Source organism: Pleurodeles waltl, chromosome 12 (assembly GCF_031143425.1).
Source record: "Pleurodeles waltl isolate 20211129_DDA chromosome 12, aPleWal1.hap1.20221129, whole genome shotgun sequence".
Taxonomy (NCBI): Eukaryota; Metazoa; Chordata; class Amphibia; order Caudata; family Salamandridae; genus Pleurodeles; species Pleurodeles waltl.
The window spans coordinates 607,691,613-607,714,590 of NC_090451.1; the positions used below are offsets into that span (position 1 = coordinate 607,691,613).

A 22,978-nucleotide genomic window follows, 5' to 3' on the forward strand; every position below is an offset into this window, starting at 1 on the left:
AAAATCAAGTCAGATAGCTACATGCATGAGGAGTCCCAGCACTCTTTAATATTGCCTCAACTGGCAAATAAATAAAAAAGAAAACAGATCCCAGTTTTTGATCTATCAGAAACAAGCAAAACATTGGCAACTATAGTTCTTCATGGACTACAATATCTCATTGACATAACTAGCTTATTAGATGTCAATTTGGGCAATAAAATGATCCACAGCACAGGAAAAACAATGAACAACGTAAGGGAGAATTGCTGCAGATCTGAGCTTTGGGAACTATATTAGTTCTATTTTGAGACTTGCCAATTGCCTTTGGTTTGTGGACCAACCATGTACTATTTTTGAGAATGCAGAAAAAGCTGACTGAGGATACGAGACACATCCATAAATTTGCTAAAATCATCACTATAAGTAACCACCTAACACATCAAGCCATGTCACTATTACCAAAATAGGATACCATCTGAATTATTGCAGGACTCTGTGCCTTTCCTGCAATACGTTACTACCGGATGGGGTGACCAGAGCACACCAACATGTTACCAAAATGCAGACCCAGGCAAAACATAGGATCAGCACTCCCATGTAATTAGTGGCCAAATAAGAAGACAGCAGGGGAGTAGAAGGTGGCATTTAAAGGAGGCACAGCTTTGTAACTGAAATTGAAAATATGGGCTGAATAAAAACCTTAAACTCAAGTGAGCCTTGAAAGCCAAGTGCTTAGATCCCATCTTTAATAACTCCATTTGAAAGTAATTAAAAGACACCATAGAGACAAAAACTTTATTGTGAGTCAAACCTTCAAACAATGGTTAGGGATGCATGAAACATAAGTCAATGAAATACCACAAAAAGTGATGTTGAGACTACAATGTTTATTAAAACATTGGAAAGTTGAGAGCTCCAAAAAGACAATGGAGTAGCCATGGGCTTATAATGGCTAGTCTAAGACTGCTGTTCCAACATTCCAATATGTGTCTTTATGTTTCTCCTTTTTTACTTTAGAACATTCTACCCTAAGTAAGTGGAAAGGACAAATAGCCTTATTGCCCCTCTGCCTCAAGCTATACCAGTTGTTAAAGGTCCTCTCCTTGCTATGACACAGGATAACAGCCTTTTACAACCAGTATAGCCCAGTGCAGCAGGATATGTCTATACTCTCCTTTTGTCCTGTATATCAAGAGAGCAATAGATATTTTTTTGGATAGCAATGGTAATCGTGATTCTCTAGCACTCGTTCAATCTACAGCTATTAAAATAGGCCACATTTAGAAAGGAATTCTGTGATTGGTACTTTGGATTTGCCTGATTAAAAACTTTGATAACCATACCATTTGTGTGCTTTATTATGTTATCCAGCAGAAGGGGATACTTCGTCAGGCGCTGCATCTCTGAGACAATGAGGTCTTTGAGTTGAAGTCGTCGACACTGTGGGCTGCTTTCTGCTTCCTGCAGTAAAGAAATGACACATATTGAGAAAACACATATAAAATGAATACATTATACAGTTAGATCAGTTATACTATACATCACACAATGCATTACACCGAAGACCCAAAAAGACGTTTCTTTATTCTAGTGATGGAACAAGATAAGAAAGCTAACGCTCGCAGAAAGGACTGATGGATGGAAAAAAAAAATTATTATTGAGTAATGGTTTGTTTCAGGCAGGGTTTCCCCTTGGGGACACATTCGAGTGAGGGTTACTGCAAAAAGACTGAAGCTCAGCAACTTAACAGCTGAGGAAAGAGGAACTAAAAGTGTCTTGAAATAAAAGTTTCAGATGACTGGAGCTCCATGACAAAAAGCCCCTCTGAAGACCATAACCGAGAACAAGAAATATGTTATGATGAAAAGGTCTCCATAAAAATGTCACCAAATAGTACCTGCCACCAAAAGCAAACTCAGAAGTGCAGTAAATTACAGATAGTGGGAAGAGCATAATCTAACAGATTGAGAGCGGGAACCTGGATCTTTGCAGAACTCAACAATTACAGTGGGTGCACTCAAACAGATTTATAAGTCATCTTGGAGACATTTACTTGTAAAACATGATCAACTGCTTTAAGACATCAGTGAAATGAAAAGTCACAACTTTCGAGTGCTAAAGGGAAAGTGAAGGCCACAATACAGGACAAGAATTCACAATGAGACCATGTTAACTTCGGGAGGTAGATGAAAATATTTAGGCTTGGTCAGGAAAATGTTATCAAAGAACCCAAGCTACTAGCCTTGCATTAGGGCAATTAGAAGCATTTGCCCAGATCTGAGAAGCCTGAACAAACAAATTACCACTAGAATGACATGGGAGGAAGAAGAACCGCCTCAACCAGTTCACAAGACATAAGTTATTTCCGAGAGGACAACAGCTAAACTCATTTAGGCTTCATACCATCAACATTTGTGGTTGAGGTGGTGGAAGCAAGCTGCACGTATTGGAATCTTGCTATTTTGTATATTACCCTCATGGAAAGAGTGGTGAGGCCAGTTTTGCCACTTTATGGTATTTAAGTGCTTTACCTAATGTTGTAATTCACACCACAATTCTTTATTTCATTACTCTAGTACTCAACAGCTATTAACATCTACATGTTTAAGACGATGCACTAAGGCATCTAAGGAATATGTGCATCAGGAAACAAAGTTTGTATGAGTAAAATGTTACCATGTACGCATCAGTTTGTGGCATGTACTGCTGTAGATTCACATACTGTGTTCATTCCTGCCATCTAGTGCTAGGCCAGATGTGTGCAAGTTGTTTTGCTTCAAATAAGTATTTTGAGTCATGCAGTACTTTGACCCCTATGAAATAATATTAATAGGTTAAGTGTATATAATTAAAGCTGCTTTGAAATTGGAGGCTAAACTGAAGTTGGTGTCCACAATTTGATTTAGAGGACCAGCACAAATGCATCTAACAGAATATAGTATGGAAAATAGGTGGCCAGAGTTGAATTTAGAAAAGTCCCAACCTTCCTATTAAAGTGAGAATGTATCTTTTTTATATTTGCTTGAGAAATAAATACAATATTTCATCATTTGCGTATTAGTTTGATGGATGATTCTTTCTGTAGTTTTGTGTATTGTTTTGACATTCAAACCCATCAAAATTGCTTATGCTATGGCTCCAGGATTCCAGTAATGATTCAGTGGGGATTCCCGAATTCCAGTAATGGTTTAGTAGCCAGTATTGTAGCCAGGATCTTAGTCTCTACTTCAAGCAGCAAGATCGGGCGATATGTCACAAGTTGTGAATCCTGTTTCCCTGATTTATGTATCACCACTATTGTGGCTTTGTCCAGGTCTGGCTGGAGCATTCCCTCCTCTTGCGCTTCCAAATACATCTTGTGCAGATGAGGAGCCAATATCTGCATTTTTCTTCCAAAATTCAGTTGGGAGGCCATTGGGTCCCGGTGTTTTAAGGCAAATCATCTTTGATATGGTTGCCTTCAGCAAGGGAGATCACCTCCAGGGCCAAACGGCCCTCTCTTGGGAGGGTCAGCATGGCTACAGTGTCCAGATACTCCTCAATGTGTTGCAAGTCAGCAAGTGAGCATTCTTTGTAGAGGGCTTCATAGTATTTTGCAGATTCCTCTGCTACTCCTCTCTCTCTTGTGCAGGTTTCACCATCTGTCCCAACTATTTGGCGCACCCATTGGGCCTCAACCTCCCATCGGCCTAGCCAAGCTAACAGATCCCACCATGTCACTGGTATCATAGAGACAATGTTCCGTGGCTAAGATTTAGTTTTGCACTTCATTGTGAACCAAAGCACGATATTCAATGCGCATGGCATCAGTTTCCCTCATCATCGGAGGTTCGACGAAGCCGCATTCACAGACTCTGCTCACATCAGTCTTAGTTTAAGTTCCTCTACCTCTTTCGAGGCTTTCTTTTTCTTGAAAGCAATGATGTTTTGTGCTTGGTCCCTTAACACTGTCTTGTAAGCCTCCCACAGAACGACTGCAGAGTTCACAGATTCCCTATTTTCTGAAAAGTATAGCTCAGTATCAACCCAGAGCTCACATGAGACGGTCTCATCCCATAGTTCCCATGCATTCAGCTTTCACTCCAACTCGGAACCTCAGGGCTTTCGTCCCAGTGAAATCCAGAGTGGGGAGTGGTCAGACAGTCCCCTATCCAAATATTCTGCTTATGGATCAACTCCAACTTTCCGCTGTGTGAAGATATATTATAATCTAGAAAATATTTTGCCCATGCCTGAGTAATAAGAGCAGCCTCTATCTGCTGGATGATGGTGGTGCCATAGATCAGAAAGCCTTAGTGTGTATGCATATGGAGATAGTGGTGTTTACCTCGGTGTGTTTGGTGCAGTACCTGATTTATCTAGGTCAGGGGACATAACATCATTTAAATCCCACCCAATGATGTGTCGCAAGGACTCGGTTATCAACAATATGCCACTACTATGTCTAGGGTGGGTTATTAAAGGGGCAGGGGCACATAGACAATAATGCTCTTGACATCTACTCTTCCCCCAAAGGCCCTGAACTGCTTCATACATCCCATTGGGGTCTACCCATGACTTCTGAACCTGGAAGGGAGGGATGAGGAACAATTTTGGGTCAATACTGCTACTCATCCAGAGCCCGAGGTAAAGCCTGCATGGGCTAATGCGCTGTAAGCACCTCCGGCTAGGAAATACATTGGTGGGTCTCTTGTAGGAGAACCACAACCAGTTTTAGGCACTTAATGTAGGCTGCAACAAAACTGCTCCTGATTTTGTTACCCAGACCGTTGACATTCAATGTAAGAATAGAGCGATGTACAGGGTCTAAGTCAGGGGTGTGAATCATTTCTGTTTTGCAGCACAACAGTCTCCATCATGTCACTGAAGTAGACACTGCAACAAATCGGAGGCGCTTCCCGCTTTTCTAACAAAAAAACATTAAGCCCGAAAAAACCCAACTACAACATCCCAGTCCCCCGTGCCTACCCCTCACAGCCCACATGTATTAACCCATATGTCTGACAAAGGCAACTATGTCGTAGGACCAGGCCTGAGAGACCTGTAGACCCCCCCCCACTCTACACCCCCTTGTTGTAAACACTAAGAACCTGTACTGAACTGAACTGAACTGCACCGTACACGACCACATCCAACCAGGGTCTCTAGATCGAGCTAGAGGAGAAATGGGGACCTCCTGCTCAGCTGGTCTCACTATCATCAGTCCTCACACTCTTCCAAGACATCTCATACACACTGCATCAATCACTACACATACCACTCACACTAGTAAGAAGGAAAGTAAATAATGGGCATGGGGAGAGAATTAATAGGTATTCCTATCACAGGCCATATCTGCATATCCACTCCATGAGGACCAGAGGGCTCCAAAACTACCCGTTTATGGTTCCATCGCCACATCGAACTCCTGACATAGATCAACATTTTCAAGTTAAGCCAGTTCCATATACCTCAGCCCAAAGTTAGGGGTGTCTCTGCCTGAGCTGTGATGCTCTTCCTTCTATGATGCTAGTTGAATTGTCACCTCAGTCTGGTTTTGGGGTAAGCTTTCTCTGGTCTCAGCCTTTCACTTGCAGATTGTGAGGATCGCTGTCCAGCCGCTTCCTTTCGGACAGTCCTCTCCAGGGATTTACCCCCTCCTCTCATTGATCAGGCCCATCGCTTGTGCTTTGAGAACCGGGTTTTGGGTCTGTCCCCCAATCCATTCCCTCCGGGCTTTTCCTGAGGGGAGGGTCTTGCAAGGGACGGAGGGGAGGTCTCTCCTCCAGGACACCTCCAGGACACCTCCAGTTTCAAAGAAGTGAGTTTTATCCTAGAAGATCACCTTCAACTTGGCGGGGGAAAGCAGCATGTACTAGAGGTGTATAGCCCGCAGTCCTACCTTAACTGCTTAAAAAGTATGCTACTGTTTCTGCACCTAATCGGAATACTCAGGAAACAGCATGATTGTGGAAGAGTTATTTTTAATTGTCCCGAATGGTTGCCCTTCTCCAAGTGTTATGTCTCAATCATCTAAGTTTAGGAAGCATGCAATGATTGCTCTTGGAGGGGCACCCGGCGGCGGCCTAACGGCGGGTGCCCTGTGCACTTGTTCGATCATAAACCAGGTGGAAAAGTTGCTTGATGTGAACGTGGAATGGAGCCATTGTCCCAGGAAGTCTGCCTCATTTGTCACCTCTGTCCCCTCTGGAAAACCCACAAGTCTAAGGTTGTTGCGCCTCACCCGATTCTCCTCATCATCAACCCTAGTAATTGTTTTTATTAAGGTCAAGTCCTTCCTTTGGGAATGTGTGGTATCTTCTAACTCTGACAGTCTAACTTCTGCTGCCATTACTCTTGCTGCCACATTCCGGCGGTCTTGTCTCAACAAGGAGACACTTCCCCAAATTTAGATTCCAACGCCGCCCTTAGACTCTTGGATCGCCGCCATGATGACACCGTTATCAGGAAGCGTGGGTCATGTGTCCTTGGTGGTGGTGGGTAACATTCTATTATCGTAGAAGGTGATCAGGAACCAGCAGACCCACACATTCCCCGTACTCATTTCACTAGATGGGTCAATATAGGGAGGCTTCACTATAAACCTTTTGGCAGATCAGCCTTCCACTGTTCTGGTAAAGGGGGGCAGTTCATTCCCGCCTAGCAACCCATAAGAGCCAGTCCTCCACCTATTGCCAAAGATTGTAAGGGTAGGACTCTTCTGTGGCACAGGATAAGCCATATGTCTGGGTTACCTTGGTGGTTCTCCCACAGTGTCACTGTCAATGTGGAGTCACATTTAGGGCCAATCACTGGTACTTCCGATGGACAGGTGACTGAGTGCTGGCCCTAAGAGCTTACCCTCTCGGCCTTGTGAACCCACAGCAGTGCTCGCCACAGCAATCGGTGGGAGGGGTTTTAGAGCAAAACTGCCGCCACCAGGATGCCTCAGGGCCGGCACTCTCCTCTCTTGGTCATATGTGCTGTCTCCCAATCTCCAGTAGCATAAGGCCCTCTCGGCTCTTCTTATTCACTCCATCTCTCAGTCCAGGCATTGTTCTGGGCAGCAGGCATTCGGGTGCTCCTAATCGGATCTGGTGTCCCGATCTCCTGCTTCCTACACATCTGCGTGGAGGCAGAATATTCCTACCACCCAATACTCCCACCTTCTCCATTTAAAAAAAAACAATAGCCCACTTGTACACTCTCGATCCCTGTGCTGTTGCATTCCCATGGGGCACAATATTATCTAATTACGCATGCAAAGCAACTGTGCTGCATCTTTGTCGATTCATCATGTGTATTTGGCTAAACCTCCAGCCATCGTCCCACCCATTCCACAGACGCACTCCAACTTCCAAGTATGTGTGCTGTACATACACTGCCAACAAGGATAAGTGCTTTTCATATGAATCTCTCAAACTGCAATTGCACCACAGTACTTTGTTACACTATATCATTCATAGATTCACCTGTTCATCAGTTAAAGTAGCAAGCAGTGAATTCCACAACCTAAACAAAAGAACAGTGAAATGCCTCAGTTACTGTCAGCTATAGAACTTAAGTGCTGCGTAACGGCTCCAAAGCAAACCTAGTAGAAGTTTAAAGAAAGTTACGTCAGGTGAAATCTTGGAAAAATATTGGCAAAATCATTAGAATGCTCTCAAAAGAGGACATATCAGTTAGAGGTCTCTTGCCATAAAATGGGCAGAAAACATATTGGGAACAGCCTCCTAGGGCAGTGTGGATGCCTTTTCAGCTCCCCGGCGGAATTATGGTCACCCAAAATTAAGAAGATAGGCAGGTATGTTAAAGTATCACAACTGTGTGGATCTATGAACAAAGTAAAATGCTGAAAAAAGTATGTATTAAGGACAAAACCTTAAAAATTATTTTGGACCTCAATTAGTAGAGCAAACACAAGGCCTCCAGGACATATTCACTACTTATCTTACCCAAAGATCTTCCCACCCCTGAACAAGCTTCTTTATTTTAAATAGATATTGTGTTAAGCAAGTTTAGGACTATAAGCAGAAAGACATACCTGCATGAATAGGTTAAATCGGGGCTCCTTCCGTTGCTTGGTTTTGATCAACTCCAGGGCAAAAGACTGAAAACAGCAAAACCTTGCAGCTTCCTGCTTTATCTCTTCTCCAGCAGACCCATCAAACTAGATATATTCAAAGAAAAATTGTCATAAAGCCTGAAATCAGCAAATGCTTTCCACTGTCATGTTCAGAGTTTTCTGCCCACCCATGTGTTTTACCAGTTGAAATTCTATGGAAGTTTACAAAGTGCATGAGTCTAAATCCAAATTTAACCATACAGATTAAGGAAGCGTGTCTGACAATATGTAAATTGATACAAATTTAGCAAGAACAAACATTGGATATGTTAGCTAGAAGTCAAATGTAATTGCCTGATGTAAATTAAGCACAAATGGAATACACATAATAATTACAAGTAACTCTATGTGGGCTCATTATGCAAGATCACAAATATATCGGGCACCTGGCCTTAACTGTGTGCAAGCCAATTCAAAGTCTAACTTAAAATGAGCAAAGGCAGCAAAACAAAGATGCATAAAATCATGAGATCCAAGGTAGAGAGAGAATTATCACCACCCTCTACCCAACCCCCAAAGCATATTTGGATCTCAAACATCTTAGGGATCCAGATATCTAGCTCATTTCTTTTCATGGTACAGCTGGAGGTCAACTGAGCTTACTCTCTAAACATAAGTTCAATGCATCTATGTAAAAATATTTGAACGAAAAAGCAAGTACATAAAATGAGCAATGGAAACAAAAAAATGACAAAACTGAACTCCAAATCAATGTTTACTACAAAATAACTTATCAGGAAACTATACTTTGCAATTTTGAAAACTGCATTCCTTACATACTGTTTATTAATGTTTGCTAACTGTTAACAAGGAAGGTTACAATTCCCCTATTCCACCCTTGGTTTACAAACCAAGACCGTTCCCCATCATTTCCACAAGGTTCCAGTGGGCAGTCTGCCAGGGAGGATGCTAATGGCCATCTTGTCAATGGCCTATCAGGGATCTGGAATGAGGCAATCACAACAATATCACTGGTAAAGAGGGGGACAGTCTGAACTTCCTTTCAGCTCCACTTCAATCTCTAACAGCTTCTTAACCCTGCATTTACCTGGGCAAATCATGATTATTCCTGATTTAACAATGATCAGCCATGGATTATTATTGTTCGAATGCATGTCTGGCAACACATTTGACTGGGTGCAGAACTACAGCCATCACAAACACTGGAAATCTGCAATACCTGCTTGGGTAGTGAGTGACACTATTTTGAAATAATATATTCCTAATATGGACATTAGCTATTCTTTAACAAAATATCTATAGATTTTAATGATTTAGTAGTAATATCTCATCATACAGTAATATCTTTAACTCCCACATACAACTCATCAGATTTGAAAGTGTATTATTTCATTGAGCTGGTAAGAAGGGGCTTGATCTCAAAAGTCATCAACTATATAATTGCTAATCTATGATATTATGCAACTTCAACAATGTACTTCTTCACAAATAATAAGCTACCTGAACATCGGACTGGGGATTGCAACTCATGTCAATTAATTTACAATTGATGTTAGCAACATTTTACAACTACAGACAAGAGGGAGTGATAAACAAGTAGATGTCTCCACACAGTTTTTCTTCTTTGCACAAAATAACGAGCCTCGATTTTAGCTTGTTCGTTCTTTGCTGTACCTAACTTTGTCTGGAGTACTTCTGGACGTTGTCTAGACATGTTTTCAGACTATTATCACCAACGCAGCACAAAACTAACACTATCAGTCGTCCGGTGTGGAGGTAACAAAGTGGTAATGTGGACGACATGAACATTCATGTCCTAGAATGAGAAGAAACTGAAACACCTTATACCATAAAAATCTGTTTTTCAATCATTTAAAAAAAATAAGACCTGACCCAAAAACAAGAGATGGAACTTCTAGTATTCAAGATAAACTCCACCAAGACTACTTTGAGCCACTATATACATTTGAAGTGAAATCGGTAGCTTGCTTCTCACGCAGCCTTGTTCAAAGAATCAGAGACTTTTAATCATGAATGTATAAAAGGCATAATAATTTAGCCTTTCTGCCATACATTATAATATCCAGAGATCTGGCTTAGGCAAAGATCCATAAAGTGACAGTGGAATGAACAAGTACTCTATTCAAGTTGGCAAGAACGGTTTCCAGTTCTTATGGGACTCCCCTTTTTCCTCTGAAGCAATTTATCACCAACAGATCCAAAAGATGAGCCACATTAAACAAGCAAATCACCAAGGTCACACCTTCATGGATTATCCAAATTTGTGTGTAGTCCAGTGTCAGAAAAAGTGTTAACTATTTACTATATGATAGAGTTGTCAGGCATGCAGGCATCTGCTGACTGCTCTGAAACATTATTTGCCCCTAATGCATCACACACACCTGATGACGCTGATAATGTGGGTGGACTTACCAGTTCCAAACGTTTATCTTTCGAACTGGGGACTACTAAAAAATGGGGACAATATGACATTTTAGGCATTCATCTTGGGTGCTAAAATGGAGGACATCCATAAGGCTGGAGTTTCTTATTTAGAGGAGTCCAAGTTTAAGACATTTTATTTCAAAACTACACATGAGATGACATTGTTAGTGGTGAGTAAGCTTTAAAGGAAGTGTAAACCTACGGTCAGAGATCGGGCAGAGGAATGATGAATTTCAGTACCACTGGCACAGATTTGCAATGCTGAAAAATGATCCATGAACCACACATTAAGAAAAAGGAAAACTGGCATAAATGTATAATGATGAATCACGCTCCATGAACCATGCATTAAGATAGAGGAAGTTGTGTGAGAAAAAAGCTGATGGAAAAATATCATGCATCTTTTGGTAATGGATCTACGTTGCTTTTCTAAATTGTTCTGAAAAATAAATCTGTACTGCAGTCAGATGCAGGCATACTCTCATACATTTCACAGTATTGGCATGGAATACATGCTTTGACTAATACTAGCAAGGTGCATGTCTACTCATTAAATATTGCTGACTGCATGACTTATTTAGCTTATGTGTGTAGGCACGAAATCAGGCATTAGCATTAACATAAATTTAGTTTTTAGCTATGTGTGCACAACTGCCAAGTCTTCGGCTCATACTGCTTCAGCTAGGAATGGGATATTCCCATTCTCCTATAAATGTTCACAGTGAATGTGGCTGCAAATGCTTTTCCATTTCCATTGTTTTTAGCTTAGTATAGCAACCACAAGCTTCCAAAGGAATTCCGAACAAGCAGGTCTTTAAATTCTCTATAAAAATAATAAAGAAGGCAAAATATTAAATTGACCTAACTTTGGGAAAGGCAGAGAAAACAAACTCTTTGCTAGGAGAGAGACTGACAGATGGGTCGCTGACATGAAGCCCTTTTGGTATCAGTTCATGCAGGGTTACATGGCTCAGCAACAAGATACTAATAATAGAATTACACACAGAAGTAACGGAATTTTAGATTAATTTGTTATGGATTTGCCCGGAATGATGTTTGAGGAGATTGTCATATTCAGCCTCATACCATTTTTAATTGCTAAAGGTTTTATTATAATGATAAGCCTTACTTTCATAATTTTCGGAATAATGACACTTAATAATAATCCTTACAAAGTGTTTGTGTGCCGCTTTTATAGTGTTGAAGGGACCCATTTCTCTATCACCTGCACCTCACCTGGGGCTAAATTCCAATTGGTAATGATGCTGCACACATCACGTCTGTGACTAATCTAGTCGGCTCTTGAGACCATTTGTGTCAGTAATGTGCTATTGCTGTCAATCTTCATGACAATGCAGGAAACTCAAGTTCTCCAGACTCCAGCATCTAAACGTGAGGGTCATCATAACCGGAGGGTACATGCACTCTGAAGTAGGATAGGTTTATAAAAGAATCCTGTTTGGAGCATACAGCATGTACTTTAAAGATTTTCAAAATGTCCCTTTAACATTCATTGTTAAACACAAACAACTCAAAGCACCTACCTGTTCCCCCACTCTACCCCCAAGTTAAACTACAAAAGACTTAAAAAGATGACCCGCTTGGAAACAAAAAGTGGTCACTGGTCAACAGATCACAAATCTATAGGTATGGATGAGAACAAACAAAGGTCTAGTGTTACAAAATGTAAAAGAACAGCATACAGAAATAAGAGCTGAATTGGTTCAGTGTTTTGGAAAGAGAACAAGACTAGACAATATCTAATAGCCTAAGATACTTTGGATGTATGCGTAACAATACACTCATTGGTGTATTAACAGCCCTTCTTTATATTCTGGATCATGACTGAACTAAGTGAAGGATCCAATGTTCACTGACTGAATAGTACATATTACTGGCAGTTCAGACCTTCAAACATTAGTCAATTATGCATCTGATATATTTAACCAGTTCGGGCTAAAGAATACTTGGGAAATCACTCCATTCTTTCTTAGTCATGTCAGACTTCAAAAGCAAACACGATATTTAACATGTTTGGGCACAGAGAATGAACTGAAATACATCCAGAAGTGAGAGATGAAAGTACAGAAACTGACTAAGAAAATAGCAGAAAAGTTCTATGTCCACTGATGACCTGTAAGTTACAAACAATCAGCCTAAGGCATGGTGATAAATGCTATTGCGAGTGCAATACCCACTGGCTCATTAGAGATATCACAGCCTTAACCCTTCCTCTGGACCCATGACTGTTTATATTGGAGGGGATAAACTAGACATGTCTAAGGTTGTTTCATGCTCTGCTGTAGACTGCTTGATATTTTGCATTAGAATAACTGGAAACATTTCAGTGGTGTGACACTGACTATCTCTAGACACTGCTCCATTTTCAATGTTTGGTTGCACACACAGTGTGCCAGCAAAGAGATGTCCTTCAGCACAGAGGATGACACTGATACATTTTGGATTAATAAAGGTGCTTTCTTTTAGTGTGTTAAATGTAATCTCACTTTACAAAGATAGTACACCATGTATAATTTGCATTGTGGTCTCAGCAAAGAGCAATTATGAGAATCTCAATGTTTGTTTGCTCTTCCCAGATGACAGTGAATTATATTCTGCACTTTTACTGAGGGACACTAAGGGGGGGGTGTGGGTAATATTAACATCTTGGAGACGTCTGCCCTACTACCAGTAATTAATATTTCCCATTGTGTCTCTAAACCTTGCAAGATGTAATCTGTGAAAATTTGTAAGTGTTAAAAGAGTTCTTCTTGTGAACTATCTATCAACCGCTATAACTCCGTTCCCATTTGGATCAAACAGACAATACTGCGCATTCTGTTCCACTAGACCTCCTTATGTATTATTTAATGTTTTCCGTGATTACAAGAAGGTCTAAAATTATGCTACTGCTCAATGGTGCTTGTTTTTTTTTTCACCATCTGCTATTCGTCTGTGGCTATACTTCTGCATTGATCCCTACTACAGAGTGGCAGGCTATGGTTTCTCTTTAGGACCCCAACTAAAGTGTGCCTTCAAAAGGACCGAGGTTTAAAAGATTCTGCAGCTACTGGACCCAATGTCAATAAAACAGCAGTATCACTTTAGGCTCCAATGAGCAGATGGTACTAGTAACTTCAATCTCTTGCACAAAGTCACAACACTTATTGTGAGCAACAAAATAAGAGCCAAGAGGTGAAAACTTCTAAAAACATCTGAAAAAAAACACTCTCAAATAAATTCATACCCTGGATAGCATGAGGTCACCGATCTCTTGGATGATTGGTCCTTCTTCTCTTAGCTTCTTCATGGACTCTGCCAGAGAATCTGATACACGTGATGGTGACAAGAGGAGTAATTTGAGGTAGGACAGAGAGAGAGAGAGAGAGAAATAATCAGATTTAGGTTGGCTGAGACTGTGAAACCATATTTTTCATGTTTATCAAACTAAAAACTTTGGAAAAGAGCTGTGTACATTTACTACCCATTGCATTAAACTTTTACAGGACAAAAAGTGATCAAAAAGGTAAGGCAGTAAAAGACCAAATGTACTGATGTTCACCCTGTGGCAAAGTTGAACAAATGCAGTCATGGGTGCCTGGTTTAAATTTGGCACCAAGTCTCACAACATCACATGCCACCCTGCAATACTACAATCCACTTTTGAGGTAATATGATTTTCTAAGTGTCACCTGGAATGGTCACATCTTCTATTGTAGACACACCTTTAACTGGCACTCTAAGTTTGGACAACACAACCACTACCATCAATGCGATATGCTGGTAGACATTAGATATTCATATAATTTACAAGATATGCTTACATCGGCCTCAATGCAATCACAAAGCAACAAGCCCGCCAGTTAGGTTAATATTAATTATCCAACGTAGCTTCAGGAAAGCCAGAAGAATAAGTTACTTCCCTTTAGTAAGGCTCTTTCTAACCATAGATTGCTCACCTATATATTAACTGCAGGGGCCAGACTGAGCCTTAAATTTGTAAACAGTAATTTTTCACACACACTGGTAATTGGTGCTGTCAGACGTCACAAAGACCTCGCCCTGTTCTGAAAGCGATGGTACAGAGCCATATTGTAGGAGCTTCATCTGCATGCTGGCATCAGTTTTATCTTTCACTCTTGGGCACTCAGAGTTGGATCAGTCCTGAAAAACTTGAGGGGAGGTGCCAAAACTAACTTTGACCTTTTAAAAGATACAGTAGTCCATTCCAAAGACCATGAAGTAGGGAGGGCAGTGAAGAATCTGAAGTTAGACACAGTATCCACCAGAAAGAGTGTTACACAAAATATGTAACATATACTTTTGCTGGATACTTCTATCTCCAGATTCCTCACCTACAGGCTAGATACCCAAAAATACCTCCCAAAAAGATGGAGTCTGTAGACTGGACTCACACCAAAAAGTACAGAACCGAGTAGGTAAAACTGCCTTCTCTGCGGACTTGACTGTTGAGGCAGTAGTGTTTGGTGAACATACACAAGAATGTTCATGTCGCAGTCTGGCAGATGTCTATGATGGGAACACCTCTCACCAATGCAATCGAGGCACCTTTGGTTTGGGAGGAGTAAGCTTGTGCGTCCTCAGGAAGTTCTTTCTTGAGGTAGGCTTATCATTCCTTTATGAAGAGAATGGCCCACATGGACAATATTCGATTCTGCACCACCTTCCCTATCCAGCAAAGCCCTTTAAGAGTTTGCTGTCTACGTAGTACTCCAATAAAAGTAAAGTAGAGGATGGATTGACATCTGTGCATGGACTGGAACTGCATGTACATCATAAACACAAGGATCAAGTTAAGGTACCAGTGTGGCACAATTACAGGCTTTAGTGAAAATGTGTTTTAAACCGCACCACAACAGGAGAAGAAGTAAGTCAGGTAAACTTAAAAAGGGTGAGAAGGCTGAAAAGCAGTCTTTAACTGCGACCACCGCAAAGTCTCACTGTGCTAAAGATAAAACAAACAAGAGAAGATCCAACATCTTGGTCTAAGGGGGGAATCAAGCTGAAACTTCCTAAAACAGACCAAATATTACCCCAAATAGAACAACATCATTCATGGTTTTCCGGTTGATGTCTGCTGAGCTGGTCACCCTAACATTTAGTAAACCCCGCCAGATGATTATCGATTAGGGAGATCCCCTGGTTGTCCAGTCATCTCCAAAAAGAAAAGTGGCTCTTGGCACAAGATCCAAGGTGGCATGCCACCCTGCTTGCTGTTATCTGTTAGGACCTGCAGAGGACTGTACGACGAAACAACGACTGCAAAAAAAACTACTGCCTTAACAACGAGGTCGGAACACCGACCTCGTTGCTACTACTAATGATTTTACCACGAATGCCTTAACAACAATATTTCGTTGTAAAGGCATTCCTGATAAAATCATTAGAAATAGGCACCATTCACCCTACATCCCTCACCCCACCAACCCCACCCCAAAACCTAAAACCCCCGACCCCCCACCCACTCCCCAAAACCAAAAACGCCCCACCTCCCCAAAACCTAAAACCGATGATTATCGAAACCCACCCCAAAACCAAAAACGTCCCACCCCCCAACCCCACCCAAAACCTAAAACCCCCTGACCCCCCACCCACTCCCCAAAACCAAAAACGCCCCACCCCCCCAAAACCCCCTGACCCCCCCCCCCCAAAACCTAAACCCACACTTACCTTCGCCAAGTCCCTTCTTTGTACCTTAACCACGCATGTTCGTTGTTCAGAACATACGTAGTTAAGGCACAAAAAAACGAAGTTGTGGTTAAAAAAAGCGTTGTTGCACTTTCGTTAACCACGACCTTTGGAAAAAAGGATGTTTCCCCCTGCAGAGACCTTCCCTTCGAGGTTGCAAGAAAGGCTTTAACAGGCAGGTGGATGGTATGAGGCTCCATGATGTTCATAGTGAGTCTTTGTTCCACCGGGTATCACAGACGTCAGATTTCTGTCCCTCCAAGGAGACCACACAGCCAGAATACAATGTGGGTTCATCTTGGTTTTGGTGGAGCATGCCACCTGGTACCCAGGGGCTCTACATATGAGGATAGTTATTGAACATGCAGTGGCCAGGCCACTGAAGGCGATATTTCTTGTGTGGGATTCCCCAGGAGGAAGTGTCTGACTGTGGTGCAAACCATGTCAGCGTACATGGAGTTCATGTGGGAAAAGCATGGGCTAACATACAAGTTATCCACACCCTACCACCCCCAAACCAATGAGTTCGTTGAGAGGTTCAAACAAGACCCATAAAGACATGATCAATGACCTATCAGAGCCCTTGAGGCAGAAGTGGCAGGTCTTCCTGTCATGCCTATATATGCATACAGGAAGGTACCAAAGAAGGGGATGGATCCAGCCCCTTTGAGCGTCTGCATTGGCACCCTGTCAAAAAGACTCTCAGACTCATGAAGGAGGGTTGGGAGCAAGCTCCCACAAAAGCTCCTCAGGATGTGTTAATGTACATACTGGTGTTCTGCTACCCAGATGAAGCACTTCTAGAAGAGGGTGAAGGAGAACCTGGAAGCCAGCCAGGACATTATGAAACAGTGGTATGGCCAGAAGCCTGACCAAAAAGTGTGAGCGTGATGGAGCCAGTGGAGTCCATGGCCCTACAAAACAGATGGTCTGGGCCCTAAGAGGTAAAAGAAAGTAAGTGGCATGTCACCTACCTCGTGAACCTCAAGACCCTAAGGAATCCTTTATTTGGTCCTGCATGTCAATCATCAAAAACCCCGCTTCCAGAGGTCCAAGGTTACCATGTTCCTGGTCAAGGATGATGGAGTGAAGGTAGAAAGTGAACATCTCACTGACCTCCTTTCTTCACCTCCACGACCTAATTTCATCCAAGGTGCAGAATGGGTAAGTGGAGGGTGTTAATCTTTTCCATATGAACCTACAGAAACCGAGGGACTGTTGCCAAGTGTTGGGGCAGTCCGTCTCTCTTTTCTCCTTAATCTCAGGGCTCTATATGCAATTCAATTGTGTACTTATTCGGCAAAACAAGTGGCCATAAGAGTTTAATAAAATTCAAAAGACAACAGAACAGAATGTATCCAACATAGCAACATGGTAAAAACAATTTATCAATGCATAAACAGTAAAGTGCATTCAGTAGGGCAGCATGTTCATTGATCAATCAAATGTGTGCATAATTCGGCACAGCAATTGCCATAAAAGGTTAAAAAAAATAAAATCAACATACAGCAGAGTAAAGAGCATCCAGCATAGCAACATGGGAAAAGGAATTCAGCAAATACATAAACACTAAAGTGCATACAGCAGGGCGGCAGAAAAATGGGTCAATCCCATTACAATCCAGTGATCTCTACAATCACTACGGTACTTTGTGTGCCCCAGCCCTTCTTGACATTTTGTGACTTCTTAAAAGACGATTGGCAAGCAAAATATACCCCAGTACTCCATAATCTTGTATTGAAATATGAAATAAAATGGAATATGAGAAAAAATAATTAAAACGGTCCCTCAGCATTGCCGATTCAAGCTTCAGTGTGTACAGGTTAAAATGCCAGAGGCTGAAACATAGCATTTATAGGCTTAGCTCTTCATCGATTTCCTGCACTTCACTGCTACTTTGAGGAAAGAGGAAACTCTATGACAGACATCAGGACTACCTAACAGCTAGAGATAAAACCCTAAAAACCTTAAAATAGGCTTAAGGAAGAACCAAAAGAAAAGTCTGTAAAATTTACAAAAAGACAGAAGTAGTGAAGTAATGTTTGCTCTGACAGCCATCACAAGGGGCTTCATATGAAACCATAAAGATTTGAGAAATACAGGAGATGCCACACCATGCCGCCCCAGAAACAGAAAAGAAGCGATATTTTCCAGTGTGAAAGTTCTAAAGTTAATACATAGCAGGATAGCCAGGAAGGTGTAGCAGTCTCTAATAGAGCTTTTGGTAAGTTCAGTGGCCAGTCTTTGGGATTTATAAATCTCAAGAAAACTAGACTTGACTTTCAGCTTGTCATTCTTATTTAAAGCGGTGGGTGTATTGAACATATCAAGCAGGCTCAATTCATTTAGGTTTTTTAAAACAAAGCCAAACCAGGTAATAGATAAGATGTTATATAGCCGAGTTGGCCCAAATGCTAACCCAGAGAAAAAAAAGTGGGTCACCCTAGCTTTATCTGTTATATACTGAAGGTTTTTTTTTTCCTTCTCCACCCAATAGCTGATTCTTCTTCCTCGTTCTGATTATATGGGTGGTGGTGGTGGGGGAGGGGGGGCTGCTGCTTCAGACAAATCACGAACTTGCCCCTTCTGTATTGCTGTTTACATTATTCTTTCTTGCAGTTTTATTAATCTTTGTCTTTTGATTCAATTCCTGTTTGCTGACTGGTGGCTCGGTGGCCTTTCTGTTGCTTGGCCCTTTACTTTTGTTATTGATAGTTATGTGCTTTGTTGACACGTTATTGTTGTTGACACATAAGTGCAAATTACAGCCGGGGAGGTGGGAGCCACACCCATACTGTTTTACCCTGGAGGCGCAGAGAATATATACACATGCTTTCGTATGACCACCCTCCATGTAGTATCCGTTAATATACAGGGCTTCAATATCCTGCTCAAACTTAGGGCACTAATAAACTGGTTACGCTGCAATGAGGTGGATGTGGCACTTCTGCAAGAGACGCAGCTCCTCCGAACTGACACTAAACATCTTCACTCCTATTGGTATCCCACAAAATTCCACTCTTGTTACACATGTAAGTCCTGGGGAGTGGCAACCTTACTTGGAGAGACCTCTCCTTCATCTTAGAGAGCACCTACAAGGATCATGACGGTCGACAGACAGGCATACCAGGCACATTTATCTCTACCCCACTGTCCATAGCTTCGATCTCTGGTCCTAATGGAGATGAGTTCTACACTGATTTTTTTCCAAGGATCTCCCATTTCCATAGATGCAAAATGGTGCTCTGTGGTGACTTTAATGTCCCACTAGACCATTTTTTCAAACATTCCCAACCTTGACAGGATGAACCTCGCTCACCCACAGCCCTGACTTGGGGTGTACTAGAACTGACCTTGACAGATGCCTGGCACCACCACTAGCCCCAGGTGCAGGACTATATATTTTATTCTAATGTCCACAAGACATATTCTAAAACTGATTACATTTTGATTTCCCGGTCTTTACTGCCCAATCTTATTGACACCAAAACGGACATTAGCGCTCTCTTTGACCAGGTCCACTTTGGTAGCCCCACAATGTTCGTTCCCTCAGCCATGGATCCTCAACAATGTATCGCTTAGAGATTCAGCCATCCACAATCATATCAAAGCAACCATAGAACACTACTTTCCAAAAAATGACATGGGAGATGTGCCGCCTGCAACCAAATGGGATGCTGCAAAAGCAGTTCTCTGAGGAGAGCTTATCTCCCATATGGCGACCTTTGATAGGACGATTAAAGGGTGCATGGCCACGGAAGAGACCCAACAAGACGAGTCTCCCCTAAGCTTCTGATGTAGGACCCTTAACCCACCATAATGGAGTGTTTTGGCAGAGTATTTTCCTCACTTCTCCCCCAGGTGACCCCCCCAGCCAGGTGAGAGCAGTGCACCAAAGCGGGGGCCAAAATAATTAATGCAGGTGTAAGGAATGATCCTGTGAGTAGCTGACACAGCAGATGAGCGGGCCAGCAATGGGCATCTTGAAGCCACACCCAGCTTGGTGATGGTGGGGTAGCATCTGTATGCATGAGGGAAGCTGGAGGCATGCAGCCGGGACTCACTATCACCGAAGACCAGAAGACCGGCGTTACCCAGTGACTGTAGAGGCTTGGCTCTCGCAAGTCACCTCGGAGGACGGACAGCAGCGGTCGCCCATGATCAATTTGCATTCAGAGGCTGCCTGTGAGTACAGGCGGGGGCAGGTCAATAACGCAAGAGCCGGCAAAAGCGATTTCGTCCCCTTTCCTGTATGGTCTGAGGTGGAGTGCCGAGTGGAGGAGGCCTGCTCCTCTGTGTCACTGGCTGCTGGTGGCTTGTGCACAGCCCAAAACTCAATGCACATGTGGAGGCACAGAGGCCAGATCGGGCCTAGGCGAGCACTAAAATTAGCTAACACGGAGGATGGGCCAAGGTGTGTGGCGGCTTGTACGTTAGCATTGTCACCCCCGTGTGGCCTGGCTAGGGCTTGAAAGAGGTAAGGCCTGTGGGGGGTGGTTGGAGGTGGGGCAGGGAGGAAGAGAGGCCCACAAGTAGACTTCACGTTTTGACAGAGGCTATCCTGACAATCTAAAGGCCTCACACGCCCCCCACCCCCTGCGGCCAAAGCCTACCACCGGCCACCGTCTGACTGATGTCCCCACTGACAGCTGCCCACAGGCTGCCCACACTGCAAAAGTTATATCCAAAAATTAATTTCATATCCTACAATTCCCTGACAGCACGGGGTGGATTGGACATAAGCTGAGGATACCCTAAGGATCACAGTGACAACGGAGTCTTGCCCCAGGACCAGATCCTTATGAACTAGCCCTTGTCACCCTTGTTGCTTATAGGCCATAGGGAGAATGGATTTTGGCTGCTCTGGCCTTGCAATGACGATGAACAAATCAAAGCCCCATCACTCCTCCTCAATAAAGGACATGCTTCATATGCCTGATGCCTCGCACCTAACAGAAGGGTAATCACAGCCTCTCCCCCAAACCCAGGGCGGAAGTTTAGACTCCGGTGCCCCTGCGACCAATGACATGACACCTGGGGAGCCATATGGGTGAGGGCAGCGCAGTTGTCGATGTGCATCCACTATAAAGAGAACGCTAATAAACTACTGACCCTCTGGTACCTCATGCCTGTTAGGCTTGCCAGGATGTTCTGGTGCTCAGATTTGTGTTGGAAGGGTTGAGGGGAACATTTCTACCTACTTGGTGGTCATGCCCACTTAGTCACACTTTCTGGGTGGAGATTCAGCATACAATCCAGACCATCACAAATATCCAATTCCCACTCATTAATGATCCTTCAGGGCGACCCGGGGGCCAATAAAATCCTTCCCATGACAACCCCTCACGGATGCTTGCTATCCCACTCGTTTCTAGAGGCACAGCGGAGTGTGGCTCAAATGTGGAAGCAACCAGTTCCTCCTTTCTGAACATGTAGTGGGGAAAGGTTTGGTCCCTCTATGCTATGGAAAAAACGACCGCCATCTTCCGCTACCAAGTGGCCAAATTGGAAGCCAAATGGCAGCCCTGTGCTATTGATATCAAGCATTTGCAGTGTGCAGGGTGGCTCCATATGACAATGTCTAAAACACTGTGTGCATTCAACATACACCTCATGTCCTCGTTTGATCTTGAGGAGGGATCTGGTGACCTATGACCCGTACCACAATATACGCTTTACTTGATGTTGCATCTTCTGTACTACTTCTCTCCCACCACCCCTTCCCTTTTTAGGGCTGAGCCTGCGCTAGCATGCGCTTGCGTATGTGTATCGCTTGCGAGACGCTGTAGTAGTTAGAAAAGCGCTCAGAGCTCCGTCCATGTCACGGCAGTGTATTTCATAGGTTCATGGGCTTCCCTTTTAAAATCTGCCTGCTTCCATTGGTGGAAGGCGCGCATACGTCATGCCTTTTCCGGTGATTAGCCCTCCTCGAGCGCAGCGTCCAAGTACTGAAAACATACAAGGCTCGCTGTTTCGGTCCGGTTTGTGGGCTACTTTTTCACTTTTTTCGCAGCGCGATCTCGCTGTGCAGAAGTCAGAACTTTGCATGACATCGACCCTGTTACATAGTTAATTGCACTTTTGCTGGTTACGAAGATAATTGCACTTTTGCCGATAGGTTTCACTACGAGTGAAGTGCAGCAGCGCAATCATGCTCTTTTTTTCCCATTTAATGAGACAAGAAAAGTCTGGTTGGGAGTTTACAACTGCTAATAGCTCTAACTCGGAGAAATGCGAGACCTGTTGCATTGAAAATGCTTGTTGTCCACAGATTGCCGTGATGTTGCAACATGCTTGTTTACATACAATATCCCATTTGAGCGGGGTACGATCTCCTTGGTTCCTCTAATTGTGGTTCATAGTAAGTGGACTATATATCCTATTCCCAGGAAGAATGCATACTGCTTCCAATGGAACCGCATTGCAAGTCTTGTTCCTTTTCCTTTTTCTTAAAAATGCAAAATAATATTGTTTAAAAAAAAAAAAAAAGGGCGAATAAACTTCACCAACAGGAGTTAGAGACTCAGATATGACAAGCAGAGCCCCCACACAGGATGGGGACTCCCAAAAGACTTTGCGCGACCTACATCAGCTTAGAGGAGAGCTTGAACATTTCCTATCTAAATTATAGTTCATAAACTACGGATCCACTCCACTCACAATCTCATTAGGGAGCTTCTGGACGAAGAGGGATGCCTCCGTCGATGGATGGCGGAAATCCTTGAGGTTTTTAGCAATTATTACTCCACTTTCTATGAGGCCCAACAACTCGATGC

The 22,978-nt window shown here is 42.9% G+C and overlaps 1 protein-coding gene across 3 annotated transcripts in view; it reads right to left on the minus strand.

The window, feature by feature from the left end:
- The window catches only part of ARHGEF11 (Rho guanine nucleotide exchange factor 11), a 787,362-nt gene that overhangs the window by 226,847 nt on the left and 537,537 nt on the right, over positions 1 to 22,978 (minus strand). For all 3 annotated transcript variants that reach the window (XM_069217872.1, XM_069217873.1, XM_069217871.1), the window contains 3 exons: positions 13,741 to 13,820; positions 8,007 to 8,132; positions 1,326 to 1,443 (listed from right to left, as the gene is read on the minus strand). In XM_069217872.1, the coding sequence (XP_069073973.1) occupies positions 1,326 to 1,443; positions 8,007 to 8,132; positions 13,741 to 13,820 (324 nt within the window). The remainder of the gene's footprint in view (positions 1 to 1,325; positions 1,444 to 8,006; positions 8,133 to 13,740; positions 13,821 to 22,978) is intronic.